The sequence below is a fragment of the Triturus cristatus genome, chromosome 12 (assembly GCF_964204655.1).
Source record: "Triturus cristatus chromosome 12, aTriCri1.1, whole genome shotgun sequence".
Classification (NCBI taxonomy): Eukaryota; Metazoa; Chordata; class Amphibia; order Caudata; family Salamandridae; genus Triturus; species Triturus cristatus.
In genome coordinates this window covers 528,533,673-528,553,653 of record NC_140595.1, presented here as the reverse complement: position 1 = coordinate 528,553,653, position 19,981 = coordinate 528,533,673, and the positions used below count along the sequence as shown (strand labels likewise).

At 46.9% G+C, this 19,981-nt stretch overlaps 1 protein-coding gene across 1 annotated transcript in view; it reads left to right on the top strand.

The window, feature by feature from the left end:
* Window positions 1–19,981, top strand: part of NUP93 (nucleoporin 93) — a 451,198-nt gene that overhangs the window by 202,093 nt on the left and 229,124 nt on the right. Inside the window, exon 11 of the mRNA XM_085639933.1 lies at window positions 4,702–4,867. Coding sequence (XP_085496059.1) covers window positions 4,702–4,867 — 166 coding nt within the window. The remainder of the gene's footprint in view (window positions 1–4,701; window positions 4,868–19,981) is intronic.

Here is a 19,981-nt window from a genome sequence, read left to right as displayed (position 1 = left end):
TAGAGAGTGAGTAGTAGAGAGAGAGTAGAAGCGAGGGTAGGTAGTAGAGTGAGTGAGTAGTAGAGAGTGAGTAGTAGAGTGAGTAGTGTAGAGAGTGAGTAGTAGAGAGTGAGAGTAGTAGAGAGTCTCGGCCCATCTGAGGTCCCCGCGCTCCATTACATGCTGAACTGCACACTCCCGAGTGCAAAGAAGCTGCGAAGGCCCACATCAAAGAACGGTCTTGGTTGGAAATATTGGGCAGTAATCTTCTTTAACCAGAACGGAGACTGGAATGCTAACACTTTAGGGATTTTGTTTGGGGTGGGGGAGGGGAGGGCTTGAGGGGAGGAAGAGGATTGTTTGAAAAAAGCGAGCTGTAAGTGACTATCGTTCTCAGGTTGGTACAGCTTGGTGCTCTGCCCAGCTCTAGAACAACACAGCGGGCAAATAGTGAACGAGGACATCATGGCAAGATGAAAGGGCCGATATAGCAAAATCAGCTGCAGGGTGGGCGGGGAAGCCAAAATCTGCTCAAACGTGGACGAAACGCAGAGCCGTGAACCCAGCAGAGGCTGATGAATTTTGAAATAAAATATTACATTTACCTTTTATAATCCTTGCACTACAAACAGAATTGTCTCTTGACATTTATGTAGTAGGTGTGATTATCTGTCCCAGTGGTTGAACTCACAAGGATGCAAGGTAAAGTCTGTCCCGCTAGGATTATTAACCTGGGATCTGCAGTAGATAGATCTGTGTGGTATGAGCTCAACCCCCAGCACTGTCCTACAGTGTGTGGAATCCTTTGTGTGTGAAGAGCACATTCTACAGGCAATGGTATGTGGCTTCTGCCTGCCATCAACGCTCTAACCTCTTGCACCATATGCAAATCGCTGTTAGCAGCAGTTGTGGACATCTAGAGGCGTCTACAGATCCAGCAGGGAAGACAAATGCAAGCTTTCATTGCTCATAGAACATGCATAGTTAAGGAGTAAGTGACACGTAGGTTAGAGAAAGATCCCTGGAGAGGTAGCTTGACTTACTGAGATGAATGCACAGGTGGTGAGTATGTATATGAGGGTGCAAGTTCTGAGACCACCCTCACCTAGGTCATTCTCTGCATCCTGAAAGTCCTGCCGCTGTCACTCGGAGACCATCTGTTTGTGCTATTTGATTTTCCACATGTTGAGAAGCAGCCATTCCCTTGTAGGTCATTGCTTTTTTAAACCCGCCAAACCACAGCCTGTGGCCATGCTGTAGACGGCCACACAGGTGCCAACCTCTTAGAAGAGGATTTGGACGCGCCTTAGGTGCTGTTCAGTCCCAGCCTCTGTGCTGCTCCTGTTCAAAATGTGGAGGTCGGGTGCCCACTAACAACGTGCCCTCAGAAATGTAGTTAATCTCCATAAACAGTTCGCAAGAAGTATAAACGTGAGCAGTTACTTCTCAAACTGCGATTTACAAAGGTGACCTATTTTACTTTTTGCTCCCAACCCGACCAATTGCCGGCCCTGGTGACAAGAGGTGAGAGTGACGTCACTGCCGGGTTCCCTGGTCAGGCGGCGCATCCTTTGCAGCAGATGAAAGCTGCAGACGCAGCAGAGCCACGCAGATCCGTGTGAGAGTATCACATAGCGACACTACTTCAGAAAGAAACTGCTGATCCGGGAAGAAGGAGCGAGAGCCCATACCTTGACCCTCAGCAGCAGAGGGCACGGCGTGACAGGACTGCGGGGTCAGTGGGGAGGGGGGCCGCATGGGGTAGAAGAAAGACAGGTGTGTGGGACTGCAGGGTGGAGGGAGAAAGAGGGGGCTGGGCTGCCAGAGGGGTAGAGAGGCAGTATATATTGTTACTAATGGGAAGTGCCGAGGACGAGCAGGCCAGGCCTGAGGTGCTGTAGCCTGCCAGGCCGTGGGCCCTAGACCAGCCTGAATTGAGGCAAGCAAGCAGAGTGGGGCGTAATGCGCACAATAGAGGAGACAGGTCACTCTGATGGGGGTTCGGAAGAGCTGGTGTGCAGGCAGGAGTTCTCGGGAATCAGAACTGCTGTGTTTTATCTCCTGCACCGGGCAGCAGCAAGCGCGCACTGCTTGATACACAAACATGCAAATGGAGTTGTGAGAGGGCTAGTGCCCTGGCATCAGGACTCTATGGCTGCTGAGAGCTGTGTGTGGGGCAGAGAGACATTTGAGGGGGACAGACATTGCCTTCATCACTCACAAAGTGTTGCAGCTGAAGAGAGCTGTGCGATGTGACCACTAAAATATCACGTCGGGAGATTCCCTCGGATATGTGCACAGTTTATATTACGCCCCCTAAACCAACCCCACATCCCTTCCCTGTCGCAGGATCGCGCCGGAGCTTGTCTTTATGGGGCCATGTGTTTGAAACACATGCCCTATAAAGATAAGAAAACGTTTGCGACGGGAGGAAAGCTGGTGAGCCCGTCCAAGTGTGCCGTCTGAAAAAGCCAAAGGGTGGCAACATGGAAAGCTCTTTTCCAATGGCTGTTCGCCGTTTAGCATAAACGGTGACGCCAGCCAATGGAAAAGAAGGGGCGGGGCTTAAAGCCCTTTTCTGAAGCTACTCAAAAACATTAAATCTCGACGAGCGATCTGCGCATGTGCGCAGCCACGCTAGCCGAGACCTAAAAAATCTCTAATAAAGCAGCCAAACATTATGGATGGCGACAGCAAGGAAAAAATATGGATGGATGGTCCTATCATCGTTCATGAACTGAGCGCCACAGCCATAGCTCGTAAACCATATTCCTCCAACAACGCAGCATTTAGTTCTTCTTATTCGTTTGGGAGCTTTTTCCCCAAAAGATCAGGTTCCATCGTGGAAACAAACTTGGCCGGCTCTGTGGGAGAATGGACGGCTCTGTGGGAGAATGGAAGAGACAATTCAACATTACCTGTGCATTTGCCCCGCCGTCAATCAACTGAGACGACAACTCCTAGTTCCGGCTTTCCGGTCACTCCATATAAGATCATGCCGATCCGCTGTGATGGCTTTGCTGAATAGCTGCTTGTTGCAGCTTTCCTGTAGGACAATAAAATGTCTCTTCAACAAATAAAAAAACAGTTACAAACACAGCAGGGGTAGAAGGGATTGCTCAATCTCTCAACAATCACAAGTTCGATGATCTTAAAGATAACGTTCTGAGATAAGGGTCCAATTGATTGCAAAGTAATTTTAATAAAACTTTTATAAATTTTAGCACGTTCAAACGTTAATTAGAACCTAAAACTTTCTATGCAGCACAAAGCACTTTATACTTTTGGCAATTCAAGCCCAGAGCATGCTTGGCATATTTGCACATTGAATTGGCAATTTTTTGCACTTTGTATACTACTCTCAGTTACATATGTAGCATGAATGGAATTTAGAAAGAAGTTTGTGTCCTTAGCCTTGGTTAGTTACAACATCAAGAGCTCAGACTATATGCATATAAGGATTCATGGTCATTCGTTATGTGATCCAAATTCTCTTTTTAAGAAAATTGTTTTTGATACATCCTGCCCACTCTCGTGATGTTGACTAACGTCTCCCTTTAATTAGGGAATTGTATTGTTGTATTTTACTCATTTTTGTTATGGTTTTTACTAACTCAACAACAATAAACTATCCATTCTTACATCTGCCAGATGCAGACCCCTGCTAAGGTTCTACGCGATGGGCCAGTACTAAGCGTTAAGTGCTGCATATTGCTTTATGATGGGCCACACAGGAGCGCTAAGGGTTTACGTCCATCATATTCGGCATCCAGACCTCGACCCCATGTAGACCATATTGATCAACCCAGCACAGCAGCCATTGAAGACCATGTAAAAACGCTACAATCTGGTTGGCAGCCATGGGGCTAAAAACTGTGTGCTCCATTAGATCAGGCTAAAATATGCTGCCTCTCTACTTACAAAGCAAGACAGTATATTACTTTATCAAATACTGACATATAGAAATTTAGATTGATTCTGTTTAACATTTGCGAAATCCCATCTCTAGTGGGTATGCACCAAAAACAAGTGTAACATCACAATAAATATGAAGTACACAGAGGTAGAAACTGCACTCTCAATTTAAGATGTAAATGTGCTGGAGTGCTACCTGCAATGCACAATACTCCGAGCATACTGTGCATGAGAATTTTAGTTCATAATTGGCATAAAAATATGGAACCTGATTTAAGACTGTCCTGAATAGCTGTTGGTACTCAACATATTTCTTGATTGCTTCAGAGCTGGCGATGGCAATCCTCTTACCTGTCCCAAGTGCCTTAAAAATGTTCCTGTGTTGGCGGGGACCTGGCTCTTGTTTAAGCATTGCAATATCAACAGTTCTCTTATATAGTGGCAGTTTAATGGTGTGGTTCATGTTCCATAACAAAGGGCACCTCATGGGAATGTCGTCCATTATTGTTAAATGCTTAATAGGTGGCATATATTTTGTTGCTCACAACTCTTATATCTTTGGTGTTTACCTTTGTGAAAGAAAATGTACAACGAAAACAACCATACGTGTGGTTTACCAACTTTATGAACAGTCTTCCAATCCTATGTCAAATTTGAGGCTTTGAATATTATTGACTTTTTAAATTTTGCTTAAGCTATTTATTTATTTATGTAATTTATTTATTTATTTATTTCGACAGCCTGTCTCTGTGTTGGGACATTACAAATTGAATATTTAATTTTGTTGTTTCACCTTTTATGTTCTAGACTGCCTCCAACCACAGAGAACAAACTTCGTCTCCATTATAGACGGGCACTGAGGAACAGTACAGACCCTTACAAAAGAGCTGTTTATTGTATCATTGGCAAATGTGACATTTCTGATAACCATAGTGAAATTGCTGATAAAACCGAAGACTATCTGTGGCTTAAGGTAGGCATACCGTTCTTTAACGATTGACTAAACAATGATAGGTAATGTTTTCTCACTTCATTTTCGTGGAGCTTGCCACATTGAATGTGACTTTTTAGCTTCTATGTCCCACATACAGGTTTTTTCATGATATGAAGGGAGATGCTTGACTCTTTTGGGCTGCTATCATGTGGAAAATCCTGCATGATTCATTAGAGACCGCATTTTAGAGGATTAGCCCAACCTGTCATTGACTGTTGTCCTTTGCTCAATTCCTGTTGGTGAGGCCACGCATACAGGACTAGCTGACACTTCTCAAATAAAATGCTTTTGGCAATGGGCTTTAAGCAATGCATCAAGTGCAGAAGATAGTTTGCAACCGTTTATGAGCAGAAGAATAGTTGCAAGTAATATTTGTATTAGAAGTTGTCAGGTATGTAACTATGTTGAAAGATCTAGTTTATGTTGAAGGAGTTTGACTTGTCCACCATTTGCCAACAAAAAGTGCAAAATTACAAATCTAACATCATACTGGCAATTTCTGAATCTGGACCAGTATTGTCATTGTACGAGATTTGTTCCCAGAAAGGATTTAACTTCTGCATAAACCTACACAAATTCTCAATAACTGCTGGGCAGCACCAAATGTGCTACAGGAAATTCATCTTTCATACCCAGCTGTTGGACATATAGGAAGAACACTTTTATGGATCCTCTATGGTGTCATTTATTTGGTAATTTCCATAATGAACCTCTCCCCCCCCCCCCCCCTTGTATGTAGCCTGCAGTGATGCTTATGAGCGATAGTCCTTAGTGCCTCCCATCCCTTTTGCGAATGTGCAACAACATTTTGCTGTTAAAACATACTCCAATAATGAGTTTTTTTTCTGTTGTTTTGGAAAATGTATTGATCATCACCCTAGATTGTTGGACAAATCTCTGTGGTAATTTCGTAGACTGATCCAGCCGATCCTGCAGGTATTCCATTATAATATAATTGTCATCTTGGGGCAGATCCTTCTTAAGTGTTGAATCTAAACCCATCTGCTTAGCATAATTCTGTTATTCACCTTCTGTCTTAATCCATCCACACTTATACTAATTTCCTGGCTAAGTGGGACCTCTACTTTGAGTTTCCTTAAAGTTTTCTCCCAGGAAACCAGAGTACAGTATCATTGTGTTCGTCCTCAGTCTCTGGATACTAAAAAAATTATTCTTGTTTTGTGATTGTAGATTTGCGCCTCTCTGTACAGAGACCAGAATGGAGAAATGCAGAACTTCTCCTATCACACTTTCTCACCCTCGCAAGCCATAATCCCAGGAACTCCTTTCTTTGAATGCTTGCGGATTTACTCACCTGAGATTAATCATGCGAATGGAAATAAAGAAAGGGGATAATACTGGATTTCATTTGTTGGTGATTTGTGCACAGCCTACCTTTGGTGAAGGGGCGTAGCCCGAAAGGCAGCGCGGTAACCGTGAGCTCTATCCTGGTCTGTAATGGGCCTCCTGCGAGTGAGTCTTAACTGAGGGTATCATATATATATATATATATATATATATATATCTCAAAAACGCCCCGACGGAGAGAAGCCACAACAATCCAATAGCTCCAAACACCTTTTAATTGGCAGCTTGCTGACTGGATTCAGGATAACATGCACAGCATGATGTCCGCCATACGCGTTTCAGGATTAAAAACTCCCTTCTTCAGTGGCTTCGTAATGCATAATGAAACGAACGGATTGCTTGCACCTTCTAATAAATAAGGACCTGCCTCAGTGGGCGTGGCCTATCACCTGGCCTTCTGGGTCCTGTAGTGCTCGGCAGTAAACTACAGTGAGTCCGTTCTTTCAAAAGCATTTCAACAAAATGTCAAATCACAAGTGGGTCTGGGCACGCGTCTTCCGAATTACCAGTTTCTGCTTTACAGTTACTAACTGGAACAGTGTTTCCACAATGTACAAGCACAGATGAATGCTCGCACAGGATCCGCTTTTATGCGGCGGGCTCCTCTCCTAAGCGGCTGGGCAACAACCGTTTCCAATATTCATCAAAACGCCCCAACGGAGAGAAGCCACAACACTCCAATAGTTCCCAACACCTTTTAATTGGCAGCTTGCTGACTGGATTCAGGAGAACATGTACTGCATGATGTCCGCCATACGCGTTTCAGGATTAAAAACTCCCTTCTTCAGTGGCTTCATAATGCATAATGAAACAAACGGATTGCTTGCACCTTCTAATAAATAAGGACCTGCCTCAGTGGGCGTGGCCTATCACCTTGCCTTCTGGGTCCTGTAGTGCTTGGCATGTAAACTACAGTGAGTCCGTTCTTTCAAAAACATTTCAACAAAAAGTCAAGTCCCAAGTGGGTCTGGGCACGCTTCTTCCGAATTACCAGCCTCTGCTTTACACTTGCCAACTGGAACAGTGTTTCCACAATGTACAAGCACAGATGAATGCTCGCACAGGATCCGATATATATATATATATATACATATATATATATATATATATATATATATATATATATATATACACACACGCACACACTCTCTCTCGCTCTCTCCCCCCTCGCTCTCGCTCTCTCCCCCCTCGCTCTCGCCCTCTCCCCCTCGCCCTCTCCCCCTCGCTCTCTCCCCCCTCCCTCTCGCCCTCTCGCCCTCTCCCCCTCGCTCTTGCCCTCTCCCCCTTGCTCTCGCTCTCTCCCCCCTCGCTCTCTCTCTCCCCCCTCGCTCTCTCTCTCTCCCCCCTCGCTCTCTCTCTCCCCCCTCGCTCTCTCTCCCCCCTCGCTCTCCCCCCTCGCTCTCCCCCCTCGCTCCCTCCCCCTCGCTCCCTCCCCCCTCGCTCGCTCCCTCCCCCCTCGCTCGCTCCCTCCCCCCTCGCTCGCTCTCTCCCCCCTCGCTCGCTCTCTCCCCCCTCGCTCGCTCTCTCCCCCCTCGCTCGCTCTCTCCCCCCTCGCTCGCTCTTTCCCCCCTCGCTCGCTCTTTCCCCCCTCGCTCGCTCTCTCCCCCCTCGCTCGCTCTCTCCCCCCTCGCTCGCTCTCTCCCCCCTCGCTCGTTCTCTCCCCCCTCGCTCGCTCTCTCCCCCCTCGCTCGCTCTCTCCCCCCTCGCTCGCTCTCTCCCCCCTCGCTCGCTCTCTCCCCCCTCGCTCTCCCTCTCCCCCTCCCCACTCGCTCGCTCTCTCCCCCTCGCTCTCTCCCCCTCGCTCTCCGCTCGCCCTCCTCCCCCTCCCCCTTCCCCTCGCTCTCCCTCTCCCCCTCGCTCTCCCTCTCCCCCTCGCTCTCCCCCTCCCCCTCGCACTCCCCCCTCGCTCTCCCCCCTCGCTCTCGCTCTCCCCCCTCACTCTCCCCCCTCACTCTCCCCCTCTCTCTCCCCCCTCTCTCTCCCCCTCTCTCTCCCCCCTCTCTCTCCCCCCCTCTCTCCCCCCTCTCTCTCCCCCTCTATCTCCCCCCTCGCTCGCTCGCTCCCCCCTCGCTCGCTCGCTCCCCCCTCGCTTGCTCGCTCCCCCCTCGCTCGCTCGCTCCCCCCTCGCTACCTCCTTCCCCATCGCTAGCTCTCTCCCCCCTCGCTCTCCCCCTTGCTCGCTCTCTACCCCCTCGCTCTCTCCCGCCTTGCTTTCTCCCCCCCTCGCTCTCCCCCTCGCTCTCTCTCTCGCTCTCCCCCCTCGCTCTCCCCCTCTCTCCCCCTCTCTCCCCCTCCCCTCCCCCTCAATCTCCCCCCCCCTCGCTCTCCCCCCCTCGCTCGCTCTCCCCCCTCGCTCGCTCTCTCTCTCTCGCTCTCCCCCCTCGCTCGCTCTCTCTCGCTCGCTCGCTCTCTCTCTCTCGCTTGCTCTCTCTCGCTTGCTCTCTCTCTCTCGCTCTCCCCCCTCGCGCGCTCGCTCTCTCTCTCTCGCTCTCCCCCCTCGCTCGCTCTCCCCCCCCTCTCTTATGGCTTTGTGCATCTTTGAGAACTGGAACTATTTGAATACACTTTTAGAATTCCCCCTTAACTCATATAGCTGAATATGCTGTTGATGTATATTCACTTTTCGCTCATCATTGTTTCTATCAGAGTTTGACAGTGATGAATTCAACCTTAACTACCCTTACACAAATATTGAGTGTTAGCCTTGGCAAAAAATCTCAATTTTACCTTCCTCCTCTTGCCGCACCAAAGTTTCTGCACAGGAACTCATACCTATTCATGCATCGAAGGATGATTTCTTATCTGAGATACTATCTGTATCTCCACAGGTAAATCCCTAGCCTAGAACCCCCCAATTGTCAGAGGACATGGTAGTTGTTTCAGGACAGGTGCACTGCCAAAAAGATGAGAAATTTCCTTCAGATGCAAATCTTTGCAAACACAAACTTTGGATAATAAGGAGAGAGAATGTCACCCCTAAAGGGACTCTTCCGATACACTATAGTAAGATTTCACTGATATGGACAGAGTTTCTGTCAAGTTTATCTACTAGTAACTTCCACTGAATAGAATTCCTTCCTTTTTGACATTGGTATAAACCAAGACCACCAGTCAAAGTAATTCCCATACATTTATTTGAGAAACAACTTTTCAGAGGAAGAACTTAACACCTTTTCTTCTGTGGCATTTGTGGAGGAATACAGAGCTCCACAGACGAGCCCACTATGCAATCTCCATTAGACTAAACAAGGCTGGTTGGAAACCAGATAGAAAGAGGGTCAACAACTTTGTGGCCACGTGACTGAAGGCTGATAGTCACACATTAAGATTCTGTAGTTGTGATTGCCATTTTTTCAAAGACTTGACAGAATGTCGTCCCAGTTAACAATAGCCATCACCAACTTTAAGCTACCCAGTGATACAGTGCTTAGTACCTGCGGGTGGCTAACGAGCAGTCCATTCTGCCTAGAGGCGCATTCAAAGATTGTGGACTTGCTTTATGATTGGTTTTCACTTTTTGACCTCTCAAGTCTGTGAGAAAGACGTTCTCCTTTAAATAGCTTATCTCAAGTTAACGTAATTCTCAAGGCCAACCTTGACATATCCAAGTTACCATCAGAATTTCATTTGAATCAGTCCATCTTTCCATTTTCATCCACCAGTTCCAGCTGAACTGTCCCTTCATACATTGCCATGAGCAGCTTTATTTTGAGAGAACCAAATCCTTCCTCAAGTTGCACTATCTGTTAATGGCTTTTTGAATACTTTAACAGGGGCAACCTTTATTTATGCAGTACTTTACTCGCTGGATCTCCTGCATAATCCTCTAGTTCATCAGTGGAGAAAGACAAAATCAAGATTCATTGAACCGGAAGCATCACCAGGGTCATCTGATAGCTGTCAATCAGCAGCATGGACTGCGTGTCACTCCTTCACACTGTATTACTGTCAGTCATCCACTCTAATATATTTAGTATGGGACAGGGGTTTCTCTAAAATCTCATATAAAGCTTAACCTCCTTCCTCCCACTGTTTTGGTGCTACTTGTGAGTTTTATTTCAAGTATGGAAATATGTGTTGGGCGGTAATGTCCCCTGCATGTTAAACAAGTACCCCTACCCCGAGTGACCAGACAGCATGTGAAGCTGGTATCGTAACATTTTCTTTGACCCAGCGAATCTGCTAATCTAGCATGCACACTTAAGCATGTCCATGATGATTCAGAGGTCGTTCTGTCACCTGGAGGGATACACCAAGTATTCACTTCAGCCTGACAAAGGACTACTGTCCATGTCCAGGTCCTTAGTTTATTACATAAAGCTGTGTTGACAGTATATCACCTTTCGTGGATTATAGTACCATTTTCTCTGGTTCACGTGGAATTCGGTACCAACCAGCCTCATCTGTGTAAAATTTCACTTATATATTTATATATGGCACTTGTATGCGTGTGCTGCTATTGCGTGTAAAGGGTGTGGGTGTGGTACGGTGGATAGCAAAACTTTTGTTTTGAGAATATGGTTGCCCATGGTTTGGCTTGGCACAAGATTGAGCTTCCCCATCCCTTGCAGGTGTATTGCCTGTATTCCTGGGGTTGAAGGTGGGATCCCCCCAGACACTATAGTATGGGAGAATGGAGACAGAGCTACATTTTAGAAATTTTATAAGAGCTTTTAGCAGGAGATTGCTGAGCACTGCCATTTGAATATGTGTGAGGAGTCCTTAGGTTGTGTTAGAGGTAGATTAGTTTCTAGGCATAGCTGCACTTTTGTCTATCCCCGATTTGCTTCTTTAAGAAGATTGATGACCGGTGTAGAGGCTTCACAATTTATGATCATGACTTTGATACGCCTGCTTCTATCCAGCATCGTCACTACCTGCTGTAAGAGTTATCACCTTGCACAAAGGCTGGGTCTGCGCTGCTGCCATAAAATGTGCCATAAATGGAATTTGAAAAGGAATACCCTTTCTGAAAAAAATGTCATAAAAGTGGAACCCAAACCACCCTACTTTGGTTTAGGTCTAAGCTTTTCCTGACCAAGGAAGGGAGTATTCCTATTCCACAGTGTACTTGAAGGGCTGCTGTGATCCAGGGCTGGTATCTGTTGGGCAGCCAGAATCTGGCAGTGAAGAGACCTCACAGGATGTCTGTATAATTTTTTGAAAGCTCTGCCTGTGGCCGGGAAGCCTGGCTGCCTTCTCTGAGAAGGGAACAGTGTGCCTAACCCTTCAGGAGAAGAGACTGCTCAGGAGTTAAAGCTCAGTTGTGTTCCCGGAGTGTGGAGCACCCAAATGAGTTAACTTTTTTCCTAAAGGGTAACTGGCACCAACCCAGAAGTGAGGAGTTCGCCCCCAAGCATTGTTCATGTAGTGAACTATATGAATCGACAGCATGTTGACTGGTATCACAGTGACTTAACCAGAGGGACCTGTTGTGCCACTCCCCCTGATGTTCAGTAAATCCAGTGAGACCCAATAACACTGCCATAGTAAATCCCCCCCCCCCCCCCCCCCCCCGGCACTGGAGACCGCAACTCCTCACTGCTGCAGAGGCCTGCCATGCTGTTCTTCTCCAGTGGCACAATCCAAGACAAGGGCAACTGTTTGGGATCCTACACCTGCTGGCTGAGGCAAAGGCTGTGCGACTGCAAAAGCCACAATACTAATCCTCTACGCCGCACTGCATCTCTACCAAGGGGTAATGGAAGGCTGTAGTGAAAAAATGTGTTTTGTACTCTAAATATGACACGTGTTAGGGAGGAATAAGATTGCCAGTGTGAATTGGTTTAGCTCAAAATATATAACAAACTTGACCCATGAATTCAAGTCAAGTCAAGTCAAAAACTTTATTTCGGAATAAATCCATAAAAGCACATAAAATCAGTGTAAAACATTTGACAATAATGGATAAAATCTTTAAAATAATACATCCAAACAGCTAATAGACAATATTTACATTCCTAGATCAAATCGACATTTTTAGGTATTTTTTCCGTTTTTGCCAGAAAGCCCCCAAAAATTTAGCCACTGCAAACACAATGTGCGCGGCCGTTTCGCTCTTAAGAATTCTAAAGGCTTGATGGCACCTTACGAAACCCAGGTTCCTACAAATGGGAATGATCCACTTTCTACGGGACTCAGTATAGCCCGTGCAAAAAAATATAAAATGCAGCTCAGTTTCCTCACTTGCGCTGCATGCCGGGCAAATACTGGATGTTGACATGGACCAGGAGCTAGTAAAGGCACGAATTGGCAAAGACCCGTGCCTCCATTGCAGGTAGAGCTTCCTAATCATTACGGGGTAAACATTGTCCAAGGCCGATTCGAAAGTATACGTACTCTTCATAAGAAGGAATTGATTTGTTAGGGACCCTAGAAATTTAGAGGGTCGGAGTATAGGAGCCTTAGAATCATGATACACCTTGGTTAGAGCCTTTTTAGAAAATTTGGGGCAGGCATTGCCAGGATCGTTCCAGAGTGCATCTAGTCCTAGGCTCTTCAAACTGTTCCTAATGAATTTAAGCCAAGGAATGTTTCCCGAATTTGAGAAGCTGAGAACTTCCTGGAGACCCTGTCTATAGTGAATCAATTCAGGCACCGTCCATAATCTGCGCCAGTAGATCACAGGATGAAGTGCCAGCTCTTCCTCCAGTGGTCTAATGCCTAGATCAAGTCTTAAAGGCACTAGCGGTGTACTCGGAGGAAGAGCTACTAGACACCTAAGGAATCTGTTCTCCTCCTTTGTCAGACTGTCCAGGATTTTATGACCCCATAGCTCACTCCCATAGGTAACTGCCCCTCTTGCTTGGACCCTATAAATATGAAGAGGAGGGCCTATGGGTTTAAGGGTTGACCTATTCTTCCCCACCATTGTTAATATTCCGCCAATATGTTGCGCCAGCCTCACCCTTGTTTTCTCCTGATGTTCGCCCCACTCCAATTCCTCATTGAGTGTGACACCAAGATATTCAAACGTGCTCACACGATCTAATACATTTTCCCCAATGCGAGGGATACGGTGAAACCTGGGTGGCGGATTGAAGGCCATAAATTTGGTCTTTGTGGTGTTAATTTCCAATCCGTGCTCTCTACAGAAGTCCCCAAAACCATCCAGAACACGCTGGATTCCCATAGGTGACTTGGAGAGAAGGAGGGTATCATCAGCAAACATAATTGCTGGGACCCTCCTTCCCGCCAACTTCGGGACATCCGAATTGGGGACCCCATTAAGATGTTCAATGACCCCGTTAACAAAGAGGCAGAACAGGGTCGGTGCAAGTACGCACCCCTGTCTTACCCCTCTCTCAACGGGAAACTTATTCGAGAGTACGCCCTGCGCACCGCACCTCACACGGGCATAGGTGTTTGTATGGAGGCGGATGATCATATTCAGGAGATCAGCTGGCATCCCCACTTTCGCCAGGACTTCCCAGAGCTTACCACGCGGAACAAGGTCGAACGCAGCCCTTAAATCTACAAATACAGTATAGAGGCTGCCACCCTCCAGCTGTATTATTTTCCAATATATAAGGGACAGCCTAAAGACCTGATCCACGGTAGAGATCTTCTGACGAAACCCAGCCTGAAGAGGGGTCAGGACATCCCTCTCCTCGATCCAGTCCAAAAGACGATCCAACAGAAGCCTCGCAAAGAGTTTCTGTGGAACGTCTATCAGACTGATCGGTCTGTAATTGGCGGGGAGCAAAGGTGAGCCCCTTTTAAAAATGGGCACAATCTCCGCCCCCAGCCAAGTTGGGGGAAGTGCCATCCCATGGATAATTGCGTTGAACAGTATCAAAAAGTACAATGCCCAGATTCTGACTTCGTGCCTTAGGAGGTCGCCTGGGATCTTATCTAGACCTGGCGCTTTTCCTAAGGAAAGGCTAGTAATTGCCCTTTCCACTTCCTCCAGCTTAAAGTCTTCCATCACAATGCAACTATCAATGGGGTTCACTAAGCTCTCAGGCGGAGTTCCCATTTGGTCTAGCCCAACACTACTATAAAGGGACGAAAAGTGTTTTTCCCAGACTTCAGCTGTAACATTGCCTTCTATAGCCTTAACAGGCTCAGCAGAACCATGTCTGACTATGTGCCAAAATTTTTTAGAATCTCTAAATTTGAGAGCAGATGTTATTTCTGACCAGTTCTCCCAGTCCCAATCTGTTTTCGCAGCTTCAAGACTGGACTTATAAGCCACCCTCTTTTCCCTGATCACAGAGGATGATTCCTTGTTTTTAAGTGCTTGGAGGAGATCTTTCTTTGCCAGCCTACAGCTGGCATTGAACCAAGAGGCTCTTTCACTCCTCGGTTTCCTGCCCCGGACTACAGGATTCAATACCTCAGCTAGGTTGGCACAGAGAGTCTGGTGGATACCCTCAAGGGGAGAACAGCCTTCCAACAAGGGCAATTGAGGGAGTAGGTTCTCCATGCTTTCCAGAGTTGCAGCCACTTGCTCATATATGGCCCTTATGCGGTTCGGTTTCTCTAGTAGTCTCTCCCACCTTAGTCTTCGTCTGTTGCTAGACAGAGTAAGGCTAGGAGCAGGTAAACTATTTCCACGGAATTCTGACCTAAGGAAGCCATCCGCAGCTAATGAGAGGATTAGGGGGTTGTGGTCACTGTCAGCCCTTTGGTCTATTTTAAAGTCTAGTGCCAATTTCCATTCTTGGAGTCTAATCAATATATAATCGATCCGAGACTCCTGCCTTGGTCTGTTGAAAGTTGGCTGGGGCGGGTTATCCCCCTTGAACCTACCATTGCATGCTCTGAGTGAATTTGCCAACATTAATGATAGAACTTGCAATAAGAGAGGTGATGCTACCCTGGCTGGCGGACCTGTAATTCTTTGAATTCCCCAAAAATCATCCTCCTCACTGCTAATCCCATCTAAATACGTCGGGAGTGGTTCAAACTGAATATTGAAATCCCCTCCGACCAAGAGTATATCTGGGCCAGTGAGGGAGTCAAGAAAGAGCCCTAGATCCTCCAATGTCCTTGAGGTGGCTGCAACTCCAGCCGGTCTAGAATATATATTTACCAGTCTCAAACCCACCCCATTGGGCCATCGCAAGACAACACATAAGATATCCAGAGAGTTAGTTTCTACCACCTCGGCAGTACAACCTAGATGACAAGCAATCCATGTTGATAAGCCACCAGACGGGCGTCCCTTCCCTCCCCATCTAGCTGGAATATCAAAGGTAGCAAAACCGGGGTGGCTAAGATTTTCTCTAGCCCACGTCTCTTGGAACATGCATATATCATGTTCTTTAATAAAGGTTTCCCAATCAGTATTGCCTAACTTATTGGGAAGCCCAGCCACGTTCCATGACAAAATCTCTAGAGCCCTCGTAGTTCTAATTACAGGCATAACAGCCTCATGCGGAGAAATTTCTTCTATCCTTTGGAGAGCACAGACCTCCCGGTCACTTTGTGCTTTACATGAGAACCCCTGTAATTCTTTAGCCTTTCGTGGGAGGCAGCCACCCACCGCCTCCACCCTGTTCTCCCTGTATGCAGAACGGTGAGATTCGGTGGCTAATTCATCTATGGCCACCAGAGCGTGTTCCAGGGGTCCTAAGTGAGCCGCCAGTGAGGGCACAAGTTGCCTGTCAGAGGTAGAATGATGTGTACAGCAAGTTGACCGTTTGTGAATCAGATCCATACCCTCATCCTGGTCCCCCTGCGTGCTATGCCGACAGACAAAAGAGTTACTGAGTCAATCACAGTCATCAACTCCTGATAAGGCCCCAAATCTATTAGCAACTTCGAGGGGAGTAAATGGTAGCGTATAATCCTCCCTCCGAGGTCCCATTCTGTGATTCCTAAGAGGAACCGTAGTCCATTCTGCTACATTTTCATATGCCACATGACTAAGTGCATGCATGTTACAATGTGGAGCAAGGGAAACAGATGGTGCTGCAAATGGATGAAAGAGGGCCACTGTTTTTCTTGGAGCCCTGGGATGTGCATTATAAGAGACCATTGATCTTGGGTAAAAATAGGATAATACACGGGGGTTTATAGATCCCCGTGTAGAGCCCAAGGGATAGTCTAGGATGTATTTGACTGCATTAGGGTCTCTAAAATTGATAATGATTACATCCCCTTCTAGATCTTTGATTCTACGGCCCAACCAAGGAAGTCTCCGAACATGCAATATCTCCCCATTAATGTTTGGCGGAAGGGGTCTATTTGTCCTAAGCCAGTGCACGATCTTGTTTTTTAGGTTATAATAACCCTCGTTTCTGCCCTTATCCAGAGGTGGAACTTCAGTTAACACCACCACATATGGTACCGCCTCTGGGGGCAAATTAACTTGATGGCTACGTGAATCACTCACTCTAACTGAGAGGTGATTTTCCCCCTTCTCGTTTGGGGATATTACTCTGTTGGCGCTTACTAATTTTTCCCTTATTTCACCATCTGCGTGTTGGCCATGACTTGGATTAATTGCAATAGGATTGGGCTTATCCCTACACTGAGGATTGGAGCTACCTATCTTGCTGATCTTAGTGTGCGTGCAAGAAGGATCTAAATCCATAGAGAGAGACGGGTAATGAGTGGAATCTTTCAATGCCCCTGGATGTTTTGAGAATAAAGATTCCAAATTCCCCAGTCGTGACTCTATATTTTTCAATCTTTCTATAATAGGTAGAGTAAAAGATCTAATCAGCTTCTCTATGCTCTCAAGGTGTGATGTCACTGTACACAATTCAGGTAGGGGCAATGGAGAGCGAGACAAGTCAGGAGGGGGAAGAACCAGGGAGGTGGAGGGTGTTACAGCCAGATCGCGTGTAGTTGAGGGTGGTGATAGAGCCTTTATCAATGATGCAGAGCTCTCATTTAGTGTGGGGCCCTTGGCAAAATCAGTGTGATTACTATTGCGAGTTGGCAAGTTGCCTAACCTCTTTCTTCTCTTATACGGGGGGGGCCTTATAACTTTGGACACCTGTACCCTCGCTGTCTTTTTAGTAGTGGTCTTAGCCCTTGGTTCAATTGGAATAACAACAATATCGATTTCCTTTCCAGAAATAGTAGAAGTACTAGCGGGAGGCAAATTAATTAAAACTGGTAACGAGTTAAAGTTACTGGGTGCAGGATCAATTGTTCTTAACAACTCTGGGACGTTGTCCATGGCTAGCGCCTCCTGCGTCAAGGTAGAAGGACTTAACACAATATGGGACGGACTCAGAGGTGATAAACTGTTCATCAATGTTCTATTTTTCATGCACTCTATGGAGCGGCGTCTCTCGGCCCTTCGTTCAGCGAGTGTAGTCTCCTTGTCCGTGGGTACTGTCATCTTTTTAAAATAGTCTACCAATGTACCTTTAGTTAGGACGCCATGTTTAACAGGAGAGTTAATAGCTACAATATCAGCCATATTGATACTGGCAGTGTCAAGCTGCAGACTCACGGTTAGTAGATGTTGCAGATGGGGTGTTGCCCCAGTCCAGTCTCCTCGTGACTCTGAGGGCCTCAGAGGGCCCGCTCTTTGCCCGGTCTTCGCCCCGGCTCCCGTCCCGCACGCGTCCCGCTAGCGCGCGAGAACTGTAGTGTGATAATATAGAGGAGGGGGGCGGAGATAGGTGAGTAGTCGGGAAGAGGGCCAGGTGCAGCCGGTGTGGAGCACGCACAGCTCCCTGGTCCTCGCAGTCCCGAATGCGTGGTTTTCAGTTAGCAGACTCTCCCCTGCAGCAAGTGATTCCAAACAGCGTTATGGCTCCAGAGTGCTATGTCCGTTGTGGTTGACAAGCCCAATGTCCAGAAACAGGGAAACGGACCTCGAGCGGCACCCGCGAAGCGGGGGCCGCGAGTCGTAATATACTCTGCGGGGGAGGAGTCGGGAAGAGGGCCAGGTGCAGCCGGTGTGGAGCACGCACAGCTCCCTGGTCCTCGCAGTCCCGAATGCGTGGTTTTCAGTTAGCAGACTCTCCCCTGCAGCAAGTGATTCCAAACAGCGTTATGGCTCCAGAGTGCTATGTCCGTTGTGGTTGACAAGCCCAATGTCCAGAAACAGGGAAACGGACCTCGAGCGGCACCCATGAATTGCAAAGCAGAATCCACTGATCACCCAAGCCTAATTGTGCCGGGTCATGCCCCTGATCTGTTTTTTGCTACTAGATTCCCATAGTTGGTGTTGGAACTGTGGAACCGGGCTAAGAAACCATAGTGTACATTGTGGAATGTTGTAGCGGATCCCTCCCTCCCCCCAAGGCCCGCTATAATAGTGTGTAGTATTTTGTTTTGCTACCAAAGTACTTCTCTTTTTACTAAGTCATGCACAGGATTGAACAGTGAATTGTCTCTTGGTTGATTGTTGAGTTCTGAGGGGCTTACTTACAAGCCCCTTGCCCCACAGGTACGTCACTTTTTCCCATATAAAAAGTGATGCAAAGGGATTGTAAATAAGCCCCTGCGTCTACTCTCCGCACTACCTCTCTGAGAAGCCTTTGAGTGCTCGCCCTCGCTACCCTGAGAGTCAAGTGTGGAAAGGGACTACTTGGCACAGTTTGCAGAGCCAACTACTGCAGTTGTGGCCCCGTAACCCGTGTCTGCCCTATGGCCCTCTGATTACCGTCTAACAATGTTAAATCTCCTGTGCTGGAGAGTAAATAGTGACTTTCCTGTAACTATAAGTATCCAGATTGTTGTTTTTAAGTGTTACATGAAGCCACCCCTACTGCTCCTTGACTACAATAAAAAAATCCCCTTCTAGGGGGAATAGCCCTCTAAGCTCTCTCACTTCATTGGCAGCTTTGTAGTTTATATAACAAGATCACTGTTAAGGCCAGCTGGGCCTACCATTCCACCAGGCAATTCTCCAGTGTGCTGGAGCTCTTGAAAGTTGTTTTTTAAAGCCCAGGGCCACTGTTAGTGCCTCTATCACTACACCCTCTGCTTGAGGTTAATGTCAGAAAGCACAGGTAGGCTTTTAGGGAGGGAAGGTAGAGGGAAAGCAATCTGAGAGGGAGAAGAGAGAGAAGAGAGGGAGAAAATGGATAGATGAAAATAGGAAGAGTGCAAGGAGACGAAGGAAACCAGGCTAGTTTGAGCATTTTTATCAGGGCTGCTTTTGGTTCCATAGTCCTACCCTGATAGCTGTACAGAGACTTATGGTAAATTAGTGCATTCCAACAGTGGTTCTCTAACTTAACGGTTTGTATGTGATTTCATATAAAAACTATTTAATGGAATACCATTACTGAGGAACCCTTTCACCTAAACTGTTTAATGGAAAGTTGTGGTATGAATGGCATTTACCATTTCACAGTATCCAATTCCTAGAATGCCTGTCTTTTCTAAATTGTCTTTTAATGCTTTTTTGAAGGTGCAAATTTAGTGGTTGCAGGTCTTACTTTGAGAAACATTGTGGTCAGAGGGATTTATTTCAGTACTTTACTTCAGGGGATGTTATTTGAGATTTATATATTTTACGTTGTCAAACAATTACTTTGGATGCTTTTACTTTGCTGAGCTCTCTCCGCCCCTAAACACCATCATCTCCAAACCACCCCCAACCTCTAAACACCTTCCATCCCTACCCCCTAAAAATCCCTCACCATGACTAAACTCCACCCATCCATGAACCCTAAAAACCTCTCACTTTACCTAAACTCCACTCATTCCTGAACCATGAAAACCCCTGTTCGAGGCATGTGGGCTGCTGAATTCATATCTGTGCATAGATCGCCGCCTAGTGTTGGGTCCGGATGTTTGCACGTT